Below are 13,148 nucleotides of genomic sequence, written 5' to 3' on the forward strand. Positions count from 1 at the left end.
TGAAAACAGACGCTGTTGGTTAAAAGTAAGGGTTTGTGCGCTTATTTCAACAACAGCCAAATAGAGGAGAAATTGGGAAACCTGGGAAGAGGCAAGCAAGTCATATGCTGAGGGAAAGAGAGAGAAACACAGAAAAAGGATGACTTTATGACTGGCCAGGACACGGGTGTGGGCTTGGGCATTTCACTGGCCGAATCCTTAACTGGAGTCCCTCATGCTAGCTCCTCCTTCTGATACAGCTCCTGGCTCTTTACAGAGCCATGCCTTTTGGATTTTAATTATTTTTCACTTCATGCCTTGTTTTATACCATTTTATATGTTTCTTTTTCACACAGTTCAGTCTTATGTCCCCAATTAATATTATTGGCTCCTGAGGGCAAGTTCCTCTGTCACTTGCCTCTCAGGACAGGCAAGGTAGGCATTGAGTTGGTACTCGTACCTATTCCATAGACTGGAAACCTATCACGAGGCTCTCTTATAAGAGCTCAACCAGAAATGTAAACTCTGGGAAGACCTATGATAATGTAGGCAGTAGCTCCTAAGTGCTCTGTTCTGTACTACATATTGAATATATACATTAACTCTACATCTAACGACAATTTTACCAAGGGTATTTTTTTTAATTTCATTTTACAGCAGAGGATACTAAGAAATTTCAGAAAGGTTAAGTGACTTATCTAAGGTCACACAGGAAGTACCTGAACCTCAAGCCCAAGTGTGCTGACCTCAGGCCCACACTCTTTCTGCTGGTTTTCTGCTTTGTGCAGTGCCTGCCACCCTTTTATAATAATAGTAATTATAGCTAAGGCTTATATTGAGGTTACTTTGTGCCTCGGACTGTTCTAAGTCCCTTTATATACACTAATTCATTCAATCCTCACAACAAACCTAGGAGATGGACTCTAGTTAATTATTCATTTAAAGCCTGCATTATCCTGGACTTCTAAATTAGGTCCAAAAGGAGATTCTGTAGAACAATGAAAGATCACTGCTCTGTGTCTTTTTATCTGGAGAAAGAAACCCTATAATCCACATAGTATCTTACAGTCACCCAGCCTCAAGAGGCCCCAGGAAGGGAGCCAGAGAAAAGAGAAGTAAGATGGAGCTTGGACTAGGGCTCTCTGCTTGCCCCTCGGCAATCCTATAAAAGTGGCTTTAGGTTGAAAACACAGGGGAAGTGGACAGAGAGTCGACTTGGAGGTCATCAGGGTTCCCTGGCAGCTTCCCGCTGCATCTCCCTAGGCTTCGTGAATTTGTCCATGAAAAGACCTTCTACCAGCCAAGTCACAACCCTTGTAAGAACAATAAAAATTAATAATATTTTCTTCTTCTTAGGCTCATTCGAAAGTTTGGCATAACTACAATATAAATTTCCGCCCACATCAGAAGGGCTGGTTATCGATCACGTTGGGATCCCACTGGATTGAACCAAACAGATCGGAAAACATGACAGATATACTTAAATGCCAACAGTCCGTGGTTTCTGTGCTCGGCTGGTTTGCCAACCCTATCCATGGGAATGGCGACTATCCAGAGATGATGAAAAAGGAGTTGCTCGCCACTCTGCCCCTTTTCTCTGAAGCAGAGAAAGATGAGGTGAGGGGCACAGCTGACTTCTTTGCCTTTTCCTTTGGACCCAACAACTTCAAGCCCCAGAACACCATGGATAAAATGGGACAAAATGTGTCACTCAATTTAAGAGAAGTGCTGAACTGGATTAAACTGGAATATGGTAACCCCCGAATATTGATTACTGAGAATGGCTGGTTCACGGACAGTCATGTAACAACAGAAGACACCACAACGATCTACATGATGAAGAATTTCCTCAACCAGGTTCTGCAAGGTTGGTTGCACATTGGCTCAACTTAAAAAATTAAATCAATTAAATATGCTATAGCATATTGAAAGTCACCTTTGAATATATGGTTGCTGTTGTTGGTGTTGGGCTTTTGTATTATCAAATGTTGACAGACTTTTTAAATGTTATTCGCACGTCCTTTTTTAGTCAAAGTTTGAGAGAAAAATACTTTTAGAGTGTAGATACATCCTTAATGAGCAACAAGATGCTGTCTCATTCTTTTTAAAAGAACATAATGCTAAAAAAGCTACATCCAAAGTTTTCTAACAGTAGTGCTTTAGTCTAATATGCTGACAGCTTTTCTTGAAATTGTCTCCTTTCACCTTATTACATGACTAAATGATCTTAAAAACAATGTCTAAAGACAAAGAATGAGCTGTGAAGGGCAAAGATGAGTAATTTCTATTGCTCCTGGATATTGTTCTGACCCCTACTTATCCACTCATCCCTATTCCATTACTCAAGTAGTGACATCTACAGGTGACTGATATATGGTGATGGAAGGGGAACTGACTCTGGGTGGTGAACACACAATGTGATATATAGATGATGTAGTATAGAATTGTATACTTGAAACCTATGTAACTTTGCTAACCATTGTCACTCCCAATAAACTTTAATTTAAAAAAAAAAAAAGAAAAACTGGAGCAGAAGACAAGCTCAAATTATGATAGTTCTGTCTACACAGAATTGGGCACCATTTCATGCAAATATAAAGGAGTCGTTGGTGGATCCTTCTAAAACTCTGTAGCTCTCTTTAAAAACCACAAGCCTGGATGAAAATCCCAGGTTCTGCCGGACAATGTGCTCAGGAAGGATCCTCAGGGAAAGCTAGACCTTGCGGCCCAAGAAGGAAGGAGGAGCAAGGAACAGAGCCATGCCCAGCCACAGGGCACATGCACATGGGGGGCCCCAGAGCAGAGGGCCTGGGCCGCATGCCATGCACTTGAGCGGAAGGGTATTATGTCCCAGGTGTTACCATTCCACCTCTCTTCAGCACCCTATAACCCCGAAGGGACTAGAACCAGGGCCCATTAAAACGTATTTATCCCACGGCGATCTCTTGGCATGGATTTTCTACCTTTTAGGAAAAGAAGGTCAGTGATAAAACCCCAAAAATGCAGAAGGGAGGCATTTCTATGAGAGAAATAAAAACTTTTAGGAAAGAGAAATGGTTCATGATTGACTTGGGTATTTGTTCCTTTTCTTGCTGCTTTTGATTTTCGTGTTTCATTTTTTTACCCAATTCCTAAAAGTTATTGAATCAGAGCTTTAAAGCAAGAAAGGTCGTGAGAGATCATCTTTTCCAATCTTCTCTGTTTACAAATGAGGAAACTAAAGTCAAGAAACTTGCCCAATAGCACCCTCCCACCTCCTGCCCCTCAGCCCAGTGAGTTCTTGTTCTCTTACATCACTGTGCTGCTTTCTCCTCGTATTTACACTCATTTATGTTAATTCTCAAAGCTGGTTTTTGTGTCCCTGAAGGGAAGTTTCACAGAAGATATCTTGCTCACAAACGGGAACCAACCCAAGCTTGAAATGAGAAACTCTTGGTCATGAGCAGTCATTGGTCCCAAAGAGTTCTGGAAATTACCATGCCCTCTGACACAGATTTGCACACTAAATCTCAGGAATATTTTTAGTTTGATCCTTTAACTGTGTCATTCACTTGTTGGGGGAGGACCACTCTGGATGAAAATGACTGCCACTTTTCAAATATATCCACGACATTTCTATTTGATGTAATGGGCCTACAAATTAGGCAAAAGGTTGGTTTCACAATACGCTGTCCCCTGGCATATTGTTAGTGAAGTTGTAAACATGAACTAGTGTGTTTAGGCCTCCAAACATCTCTGCTTTTTTTCCCCTCTATGCAGCAATACAGTTTGATGAAATACAAGTGTTTGGTTACACTGCCTGGTCTCTCCTGGACGGCTTTGAATGGCAGAACGCTTACACCATTCGTCGAGGATTATTTTATGTGGATTTTAATAGTAAACAAAAAGAAAGAAAGCCCAAGTCTTCAGCACATTACTATAAACAGATCATACAAGAAAACGGTTTTACTTTAAAAGAATCCACACCAGATGTGCACGGTCAGTTTCCCTGCAACTTCTCCTGGGGTGTCACTGAGTCTGTCCTGATGGTAAGTGGTGACTTACAAATTAACTATAAAGTGGGGCAAATAGTACAGAATATTTTATTTCATGTACTCAATGACAGCTAAGAGATAGCTGTCCGACAATATCAAATACCATGATTACTTGGAGGTTATGACGGGAAGCTGGGGAAAGAGGAAGGAAGACTGAGAGCCTTTCTTGTGCCAGAACTCATGATGGAGAGCTTGGTGATGGAGACGAAGAGGCTGTCCTCAAGGAGCACACAGTCCAGAGGGAACTTACAGTTATTTTTGTGAGAGGCACTTGGTAGTAGTGTCAAAACTACAGGAAAAAAATTTTTATACATTTTTATTTTGCCAAAATTACATTATTAGTGACCCTTTATTTAAGAGATTCCTGTTATTTGATAGATTTGGGTAATTTGCCTGATGAGGTCTCTGTATCCCGGGGGGGGGGGGGGCGGGGAGCGGAGGAAGAGAGGAGGGTCTCCCCACATGTTCCATTCCTCATCTTCTTCAGATATTTACTCAAATGTCATGTTCTCAAAAAAGCTTCCCTCCACTCCAAAAAATCATAACCCCATCACTATCACCTCTCATCCCACTTTCCTGCTTTATTTTTCTATATAGCATTCATCACTATCTAGCATACTATGTGCTTTGCACACTCTTCTATTTATCCAGGGTATATTTATTGAGATATGATCGACATACAATATTGCATAAATGTAAGATACACAACTTGTTGGTTTGTTACACTTATATATCACAAAAAGACTAGCATTAGCATATAACATAGCATTAGCTACCACCTCCATACCATCACAAAATTCCCATTTCTTCCTTATAGTGAGAACACTTAAGATCTACTCTTAGCAACTTTCAAAAATATAATACAGTATTATTAGCTATAGTCACCATGCTGTACATTAGATTCAAAGAACTTGTTCATCTTATAACTGGAAGCTTACACTCTTTGACTGATATCTCCCCATTTCCCTCACCTCCCTGCCCCTGATAACCATTTCACACATTTTTCTTATTTATCACCTGTCTTCTCCATTAGAATGCAAACTTTTTCCACACAAAAGTGGAGATGTTACAGGCTTTGCTGCCTGCTGTATACCTTTCTAGAGCAGTGCCAGGCACATGGCAGGTGCTCAATGAGTAGTGGATGAATACGGTAAACTTTAGAGCCAGGTGAGGCCTTAGGGACCCCCTCTATTCCAAATCCTTCATTTTACAGATGAGCAAAGTAAGATGCATCAATTAACAATTGAGACCTAAGTGACTTGCCCAAAGTAACCAGCAAAACTGTGACAGGCAACCTTCAAGCCCCCAGATGCACAGTGCTTTTTCCAAAATAATAACAACTATTTTTAAGCCCTTTATTTTGTGCCAACCATTCAACTGCTGTATGCACTCACATTCTCTCTGCCTATTCTTAAAGCCCTCATTTTACAGGCAAGGAAACAAGTTTAGGGAGGTTCCCTAATTGGTCCAGGTGACCCAGATCTCTCTGTCTCCTGATCACAATGCTAAACGACCTCACAGTACCACACTATTGCCTGTATTCTAGAAGCACATGGAAAACAAGATATACAAGGGATGAGCCGAGACCAAAGGGCTCAAACCATGAGTGGGCAAAGTTCACAGGTTACAGATCGCAGCCCCTGTTGGTATTTAAACAAGACTTTAGTAAAGGCTCAGGGTGATAAAAGAAGGAAAGATACTGACAGTAATATAAACACAGTGACCTTCAGTTTGTGTCCCCTATAGAGCCACCTACTTACCCCACTCCTATCTCCCCCTCCACGTGGCACAGGCAGGCAGCCATCTTTTCCCTCCCACTTCAAGTGGGTTTAAATTTTCTAAAAATTCCAGACCCAGCAAAGACAGATACCAGGAGAGACAAAGAGTTTCTACCTGTACATGACCCAACCTGCAAGTTCCTGCTTCATCTGAGGACCCCCATCTGTTCTCCATCGACTATGTGAATGTCTGCCCCATTCTGAGAACTCTACTCCTAATCCTAGGAGCAAGAGCTGATCACATGGGTCAGTGGAAAGAAATTCTGTAATCAACCAGGTCTGGGTTTCACGTTCACACTTGCAGCCCAGCAAGGAGTCAGCTTCCCTTGAAGTTGGACTAAGAATGAGGATGAATGGTTTGCCAAGAAAAAATAGGATGCTTTATGAAAATCAGCCAGAGGATATATGACTAGATGCTGTGCAGGCAAAACCTAGATGTCCTCTACAAGAAGACTCACAAAATGAAAGTAACACTTTAAAAATATTACTATGCCTACCTAAACACACTCCCAACTTATTTTCCCCCAGGCTCTTACCATTCTTTTCTCCTCTGAATTTTTGTTTTGAAAAACTTCAAACTAGTACAATAAACACCCATATTCCCCTCATCAAAATTAACCAATTGTTAACATGTTGCCACACTTGCTTTATCTCTGTCTCTTTCTCTTATGAACCATTGAAAAGTTGCAGATATCATTACACTTCACCCCAAAATATTTCAGCATGTGTCATTCTCCTACCTCATTAACTCAGGAAATTTAGTATTGATTCAATATCTAACATACAATCCATATTCAAATTTCCTTAATGTTCCCAAAATGCCCCAGAACCTGGAAAAAGCCATTTCTCCAGGTAGCCCAGGGCCCTTTTAGTGAAGAATAGAATTTTAGAACCAAGCACTGGGAGCTAGGGTTGAGATTAAGGGGCATCATTTTTAACTAGATCTCTTAGCAGATTAATCACACCCACATGCTAAGACTAATGCTTTCTGGAGGTTTTAAAAGTAAAACAGATTTTCATTTGACCTTGCCTTACCTGATGGCCAGGTTGCCCTTTGTAAACACCTTTTCAATATCATGATTCTCTAATGTTTCAAAACACTGAAACTGGCCACCTAGGTTAAGAGGATTTTACTCAAATAATTATATACAAATTTAACTTCAAGATCACCTGATCAATGTTCTCTCAGTTTAATGTTCTAGATAACTGGTTGACAGATGGCAAGTGAGCAGTCATATGGTTTTGTAATTAGACTATGAAAGATGACACATGAGAAAACAATTAGAGGGAAAATATTTACCAAACATTAATTATCATTTTTTTCCAGGTGCACTTAAATTCAGCCATGGGAAGAAAAAGTACTTTAAAATAAGTTGTTTTTAAAACTTTTACTTTCTCTTATTAATCCTGAATTTAGAAATGCGTTTTCTTAAGCCCTTTGCTGTTTTAATTTAGACTCAAGGGCCTAGCAATTATTGCAACCAGGAAAAACTAAACCCATGTCATGTCTACCTTGTTTGTAGAGTGCTTTGGAGTTGACAGAGCACTTCCCCAGAGTCATTGACTCTTGACAGCACACCTGTGAGGTGGGTGAGATTACTTCATCACTATATAGAGCTGCAAAGTCCTAGTTTCAAAGGGGCAGAACTAGAACAGGAGTCCAGGGCTGTTTTCTTGGTGGATGGGGCAGGGAATGAGACACTATCAGATCTAAGAGTCGACGTGGGAATTTCTGGGGGGTATTTTACTGTCCTTTCCACTCGCAATGCAGGTACCTTGCATAAAGAGGGTGTTCAGTATTCTCCTGTTGGATGAACAAATGATGTGTACTCATAGGCATGTGGGTGGGGGAGAACATATTGATGCACAAGTGATCATATCACTCGGACTTTTCAAACAGGTGTTAGAGAGCTGCATTCAGCAAATGCAAGGGGTCATTTCCCACCTGACCCCACTGGTTTCTTTCAGGAACTGTGGCTGGCTGGGTTCAACCTGCCTTCTCTAACCCAAAGTGCTGTTCTCAGTGAAATCCTCTACCACTGGAATTTTAATTTTGCCTTCAATTTATGGCAGGGTTTGAAAAGTTCATCTTTCATGATTCCTTTCAACTGAGGGTACCAAGTTAATATCCTGATGCATTTGAACGGAATCACATGAGATCCCATGGTATGACCTAGGTTTTTAGGATGAATGAACTGGAAAACAGTGTCTCAGTGTTTTCTGTAAAACGGCTTATTTTTCAAGCCAGGCCCTGGGTGTGGTTCCTTCCATTTTCTGTTCTCTCTGGGAAGTTTCAAGGGCTGAGAGGGAGGATAATCCATGAGGCCTTTTCTCTGACATCCCCAGGTGAGCTGGGACACACAGGTAGGACGTATGCATCATTGATTTTCTCTGTTGTCAGTGAGAGGCTCTTCTCCCTCTCTGGTGATGTACACTAAAAGCCTGTCCACCGCAGCAAGCTTTACTTGAATGTGCTTGTTTTTCGCAGCCTGAATTGGAGGCTTCCTCCTCACCGTTCATCGATCCTCACCTGTATGTGTGGAATGTGACAGGCAACAGACTGTTGCACCAAGTGGAAGGAGTGAAGCTGAAAACACGGCCAGGTCACTGCACGGATTTTGTCAGTATCAGAAGACAACTTGAGATGTTAGCAAAAATGAATGTCACCCACTACCGGTTTGCTCTGGACTGGCCCTCAATCCTTCCCCATGGCAACCTGTCCACAGTTAACCGACAAGCTCTGAAGTACTACAGGTGTGTGGTCAGTGAAGGACTGAAGCTCAACATCTCCACAATGGTTACACTGTACTACCCGACCCACGCCCACCTAGGCCTCCCCACACCGCTGCTGCAGAGTGGAGGATGGATGAACCCATCAATGGCCCAGGCCTTCCAGGACTACGCCGGGCTGTGCTTCCAAGAGCTGGGGGACCTGGTGAAGCTCTGGATCACCATCAACGAGCCCAATAGGCTGAGTGACATCTACAAACGCGCTAATAATGACACCTACAGGGTAGCCCACAACCTGCTGATGGCCCACGCCCTAGCCTGGCACCTATATGACCAGCAGTACAGGCCAGCGCAGCGCGGGGCAGTGTCGCTGTCTCTGCACTCGGACTGGGCGGAACCCGCCAACCCTTATGCAGACTCGCACAGGCAGGCGGCCGAGCGCTTCCTACAGTTTGAAATCGCCTGGTTTACAGAACCCCTCAAGACCGGAGACTACCCGTTGGCCATGCGGGAGTACATAGCCCTCAAGAACAAGCAAGGGCTATCACGCTCCACGTTGCCTCAGTTCACCAAGGAGGAGAGCAGGCTGGTCAAGGGCGCTGCCGACTTCTACGCCCTGAACCACTTCACCACCAGGTTCGTGATGCAAGCGCACCAGAACGGCAGCCGCTACGACGCGGACAGGGACGTCCAGTTTCTGCAGGACATTACCTGCCTGAGCTCCCCCACCCGCATGGCTGTCCTGCCCTGGGGGGTGCGGAAGGTGCTGAGCTGGATCCAGAGAAACTGTGGAGACATGGATGTTTACATCACAGCCAATGGCGTCGACGACCAGTCTCTGGAAAATGATGAACTCCGAAAGTACTACTTAGAGAAATACATTCAGGAGACCTTGAAAGGTGAGGTTCGTGGGCCATTTCAGATACAGTGAAGTATGACATTTCCAGCTAATGTGAGTAAAAGAATGAGGGGAATAGGCTCATTAGTGACAGTGTCAGCTCATTATGGAAAATTTGGCAAGTATAGAAAAGTATCTTTAAAAAAAGAAAGAAAAAGAAAAAAATAATCACCCAAAATCTGACTGCCCCAAACAAACACCTAGACTTGTGCTTGCTAGACATTCTTAATACAACTGAGCTCATGCTGTAATAGCCTTGTATCCAACGTTTTCTTAACATCACATTATAAATGTATTCCATGTTCCTTAACATTTTAATGATTACATCTCATCATATGGACATGCCTCCATGTATTTAACCATTCCTCTAATGTTTACTATTTAGGTTTCTTTTTTTTAACCACTAAAAAAAATAGGTATCTTTGTATACAAGTATAAATCTTTGTCTTCATTTTTTTATTATCTCCTTAGGATGGATTAACCACTATGAAATTATTACTCAAACATTATAAACAGCAGTGCTTGAGAGTACTTATCTCACATACTCTTCCCAGCATTGGATATTATCATTCTTTAAATCTTAAATGTTCATGATTGATTTGTTGAAGCAGCAAAAAGTTCCCAGAAATTTACTCATTTGACAAATATTTATTGAGCATCTAATATGGGCAAAATGGTCCTGGGCACTATATCACCACTGAACAAAATAATTATTACCGTCCTTACGGAGCTGATATTTTTATGGAATAAGAGTCAACAAACAGATAAGATAAAGTGTGTCAGAAGTGAAAAGGTCTATGGAGATAAACAGAGCAGGGAAGAGGGTGCCCAGGGGTGGGTGATAGGAAAGTGGCTACAACTCTAAATGGAGTGGTTAGGGAAGCCTTCAAAGACCTGGAGCAGTGAGGCTGCAAACCAGTGCAGTTATTTGGGAACAGTGTTCCAGGTGAGGGGAAACCAAATGCAAAAACCCTGATATGGGAGCATGCCTGGCCTGTGTGAGGATAAGGAAGGATGTCAGACTGGTTAGAGAAGAATGAGCAAGGGGGAAAGTAAGAAAAGATGAGGCTAAGGAGGTAAAGGAAGAGGTAGATCAGGTAGGGCTTGGTAGGTAGGCCATTGTAAGAACTGTGGGTCTCACTCTGAGTGAAACAGAAAGGTTCTGGAAGGTTTTTAACAGAAGGGTGACACGATCTAACTTAACCCTTTAAAAGAATCACTCTGGGTGCTCTTTTGTGAATACACTGTGTCAAACCAAACCTTTCAAGGCTGAAAGCTCTTCTGAAAGCGCCATATGCTGGCCAGAAAAAGGCCAAGTCCTGGGGCAGGCGGCCTGAACCACCAGCAGCAGGGCTACATGGAAAAGACAGACGTGTCCATCGCCTTAGAGCTGACTGGGATTTTTATACAGTGGGTTTGCGGGAAGAAAGGTGCAAGTTGTTTTGAATTTACATTGGCTATAGACAAAGGAGGGTGGGGAAGTGAAGTGGAGACAGTTCTGGGATAGGTGCATAGTCCATAAGGACGTATTTGATGCTTCGGAATTGGTTGTAGACAACAGTCCTGAAAATTCATACATAATCAGGATGCAGTGGATTCTGGTGATGGGAATCCCTTTTTAGATAAGAGTTGAAATAGCCGCCTGGAAGTTGGTTCAAAGTTTCAACATACATTTAGGAATGTGAGCAATCTTTTGTTGGTTTTGGCTGCGTTAGCTGATTAAACTCCTGGTCTCATATTCCCATTATCCAGCTGTAATTTAATTTAGGACATCTCAAAAAAATTTTTTTGTCAACTGTAAAGGAGCAAAACAGAAACAGGGAGATTGCGCTAGTCTACTGGTAGGTAACAGATAATGGTGGATTGGATCAGGTTATTAAGAGTGGAGATGGCGAGTTTGTGAGTCTTTGCTTGGGACACGTTTGCCTCAGCTAATGTCAGAGACCAGTCATGAGTGCGGGATTGAGGGCAGCTCAGAAGGAGTGGGGAATGGGGTGGGCGGACACTGGTTCTTAATATGACAAGCGCTCTGAACAAGTCCAGGCTCCCGAGATAGGGCTGCTCCAGCCTGGCCAGCCTCCATTCCCCGAGAAAGAGGTACCTGACTAGTCTTCCTGGGCGTCCCACCCAGTGCTTCCTCCCTGGTGACCCCGAGCCCAGGCCTTGGGCGGCGCAAAGCCAGCCTTACCTGCGCATTGCCAGGAGAGCCCAAGGTGGAGAAGTCAGCGGATGAGTGGTGGTAGGGCTGTCCCTAGGCCAGGGAGACGCTTTTGCAGCAGGAGGATGATGCCTCGTAGTCAGTGTTGAAGCAGGAGAACATCGCTAACCATGATGTTCTCAAAGCCGGGGCAAGGGGCTGAGGGGCAGAGCTGGGTAGGAGCGCGGTCACTGCTTGCCGGCCGCGGCCACCAGCTCTGGCCGCCAGCTCCGTCTTAGCCTCTCGGCTGCTCGCTGCAGATGTGGTTGGAGCACAAGCCGCAGCCAGGTTTTATACCAGCGTGTTATGACTAAGCCCGGCGACGTCACGGCGCAACCATTGCCGACACTGGAGGGGTGGCGAACGGCCTTCTGCGGCCTCCTTGCCGCCTTTGCCGCCACCTTACCACCTCCGCCATCCTCGTAGCTCCGTGCCCAGTCTTGTGGTGTTTCTTTTTCTTATGAGCGTTTAGCAACCTGAGTCTTAGGGGTGGCGTGGACCCCGACTTCGGAGATAACTCACCCGACTGCAATAGTACTGGAAATGGAAGCCTCTTCCTAACATGGACATCCTTTGTACGGGGCAGGTATTGATGCAAACTGCTCGCCTGCGGCAGTCTTTTTCCTTAAAAATCAAAAATTTTAAATTCCCAGCGTCGTAGTACAGTAGGTTATCGTATTGTCTTATTTTGGATTCCTCGACTCTGCATCCAAACGCAGTTACAGTCCTAGTATTGCTTGAGCTCCGGGACTTGGAGCTTTGGGTGTCGAGGGTCGCTTATACAGTCTGCACGGAGATAAGCCTAGAATTGCGGATGGGGGTGGAGGCGCAGTCTTTTGCCGGCCTGTCTAAACCTTCACGACTGTTTCTCCTATATCTGAGCCTCAGAACTGGTCTCCGGTTTCTATACATTGGTTAGAGGGCGTCCTCCCCCCTCCCCCCCCATACCCATCCCCTGCACCCCAGGAACAAGGGTCTGCGTTGAACCAGTTGCAAATCTTCGCGCGAGCTCTCCTCCTTTCCGGCCTCCCCACCCCTGGCAAAGGACCCCACCTCACTACAAGGGGGCAGACCCTCACCCCAAGCCCCAAACCCCCAGGCTCAAGCAATACTAGGACTGTAACTGCGTTTGGAACCAGCAAGTCGGGGAATCCAAAATAAGAGCATACGATAAACTACTTTACTACGACGCTGGGTATTTTAAATTTTCGTTTTTAAGGAAAAAGGCGCATTATTTTTTCTAGGTTGCATATATGAAGATATTAATGTTATTGTAAAACTCCTGAGATACTAGCCAATAAACACTGTGCAAACTCCAAAAAAAAAGAAGTGGAGATGGTGAGAAGTGGCTAGATTCTGGATATAGTTTGAAGGTAAAGGCAACAGGATTGGATGTGAGGTGTGAGATAAAAGTGTAAAATGATTCCAAGGTTTTGGTTTAAATAAAAGAATGAAGTAGCCATTTACCAGGTTGGGGAAAACTGGTAGGCAGATTTTTGGGAGTTGTTTCGTGTTGCACAGGTGGTTTCAGA

The 13,148-nt window shown here is 43.7% G+C and overlaps 1 protein-coding gene across 1 annotated transcript in view; it reads left to right on the top strand.

The window, feature by feature from the left end:
* The window catches only part of KLB (klotho beta), a 32,618-nt gene that overhangs the window by 16,551 nt on the left and 2,919 nt on the right, over positions 1–13,148 (top strand). The window contains 3 exon segments of the mRNA XM_019640858.1: positions 1,336–1,846; positions 3,739–4,007; positions 8,280–9,420. Coding sequence (XP_019496403.1) covers positions 1,336–1,846; positions 3,739–4,007; positions 8,280–9,420 — 1,921 coding nt within the window.

This window comes from Hipposideros armiger, unplaced genomic scaffold, assembly GCF_001890085.2.
Source record: "Hipposideros armiger isolate ML-2016 unplaced genomic scaffold, ASM189008v1 scaffold_53, whole genome shotgun sequence".
Classification (NCBI taxonomy): Eukaryota; Metazoa; Chordata; class Mammalia; order Chiroptera; family Hipposideridae; genus Hipposideros; species Hipposideros armiger.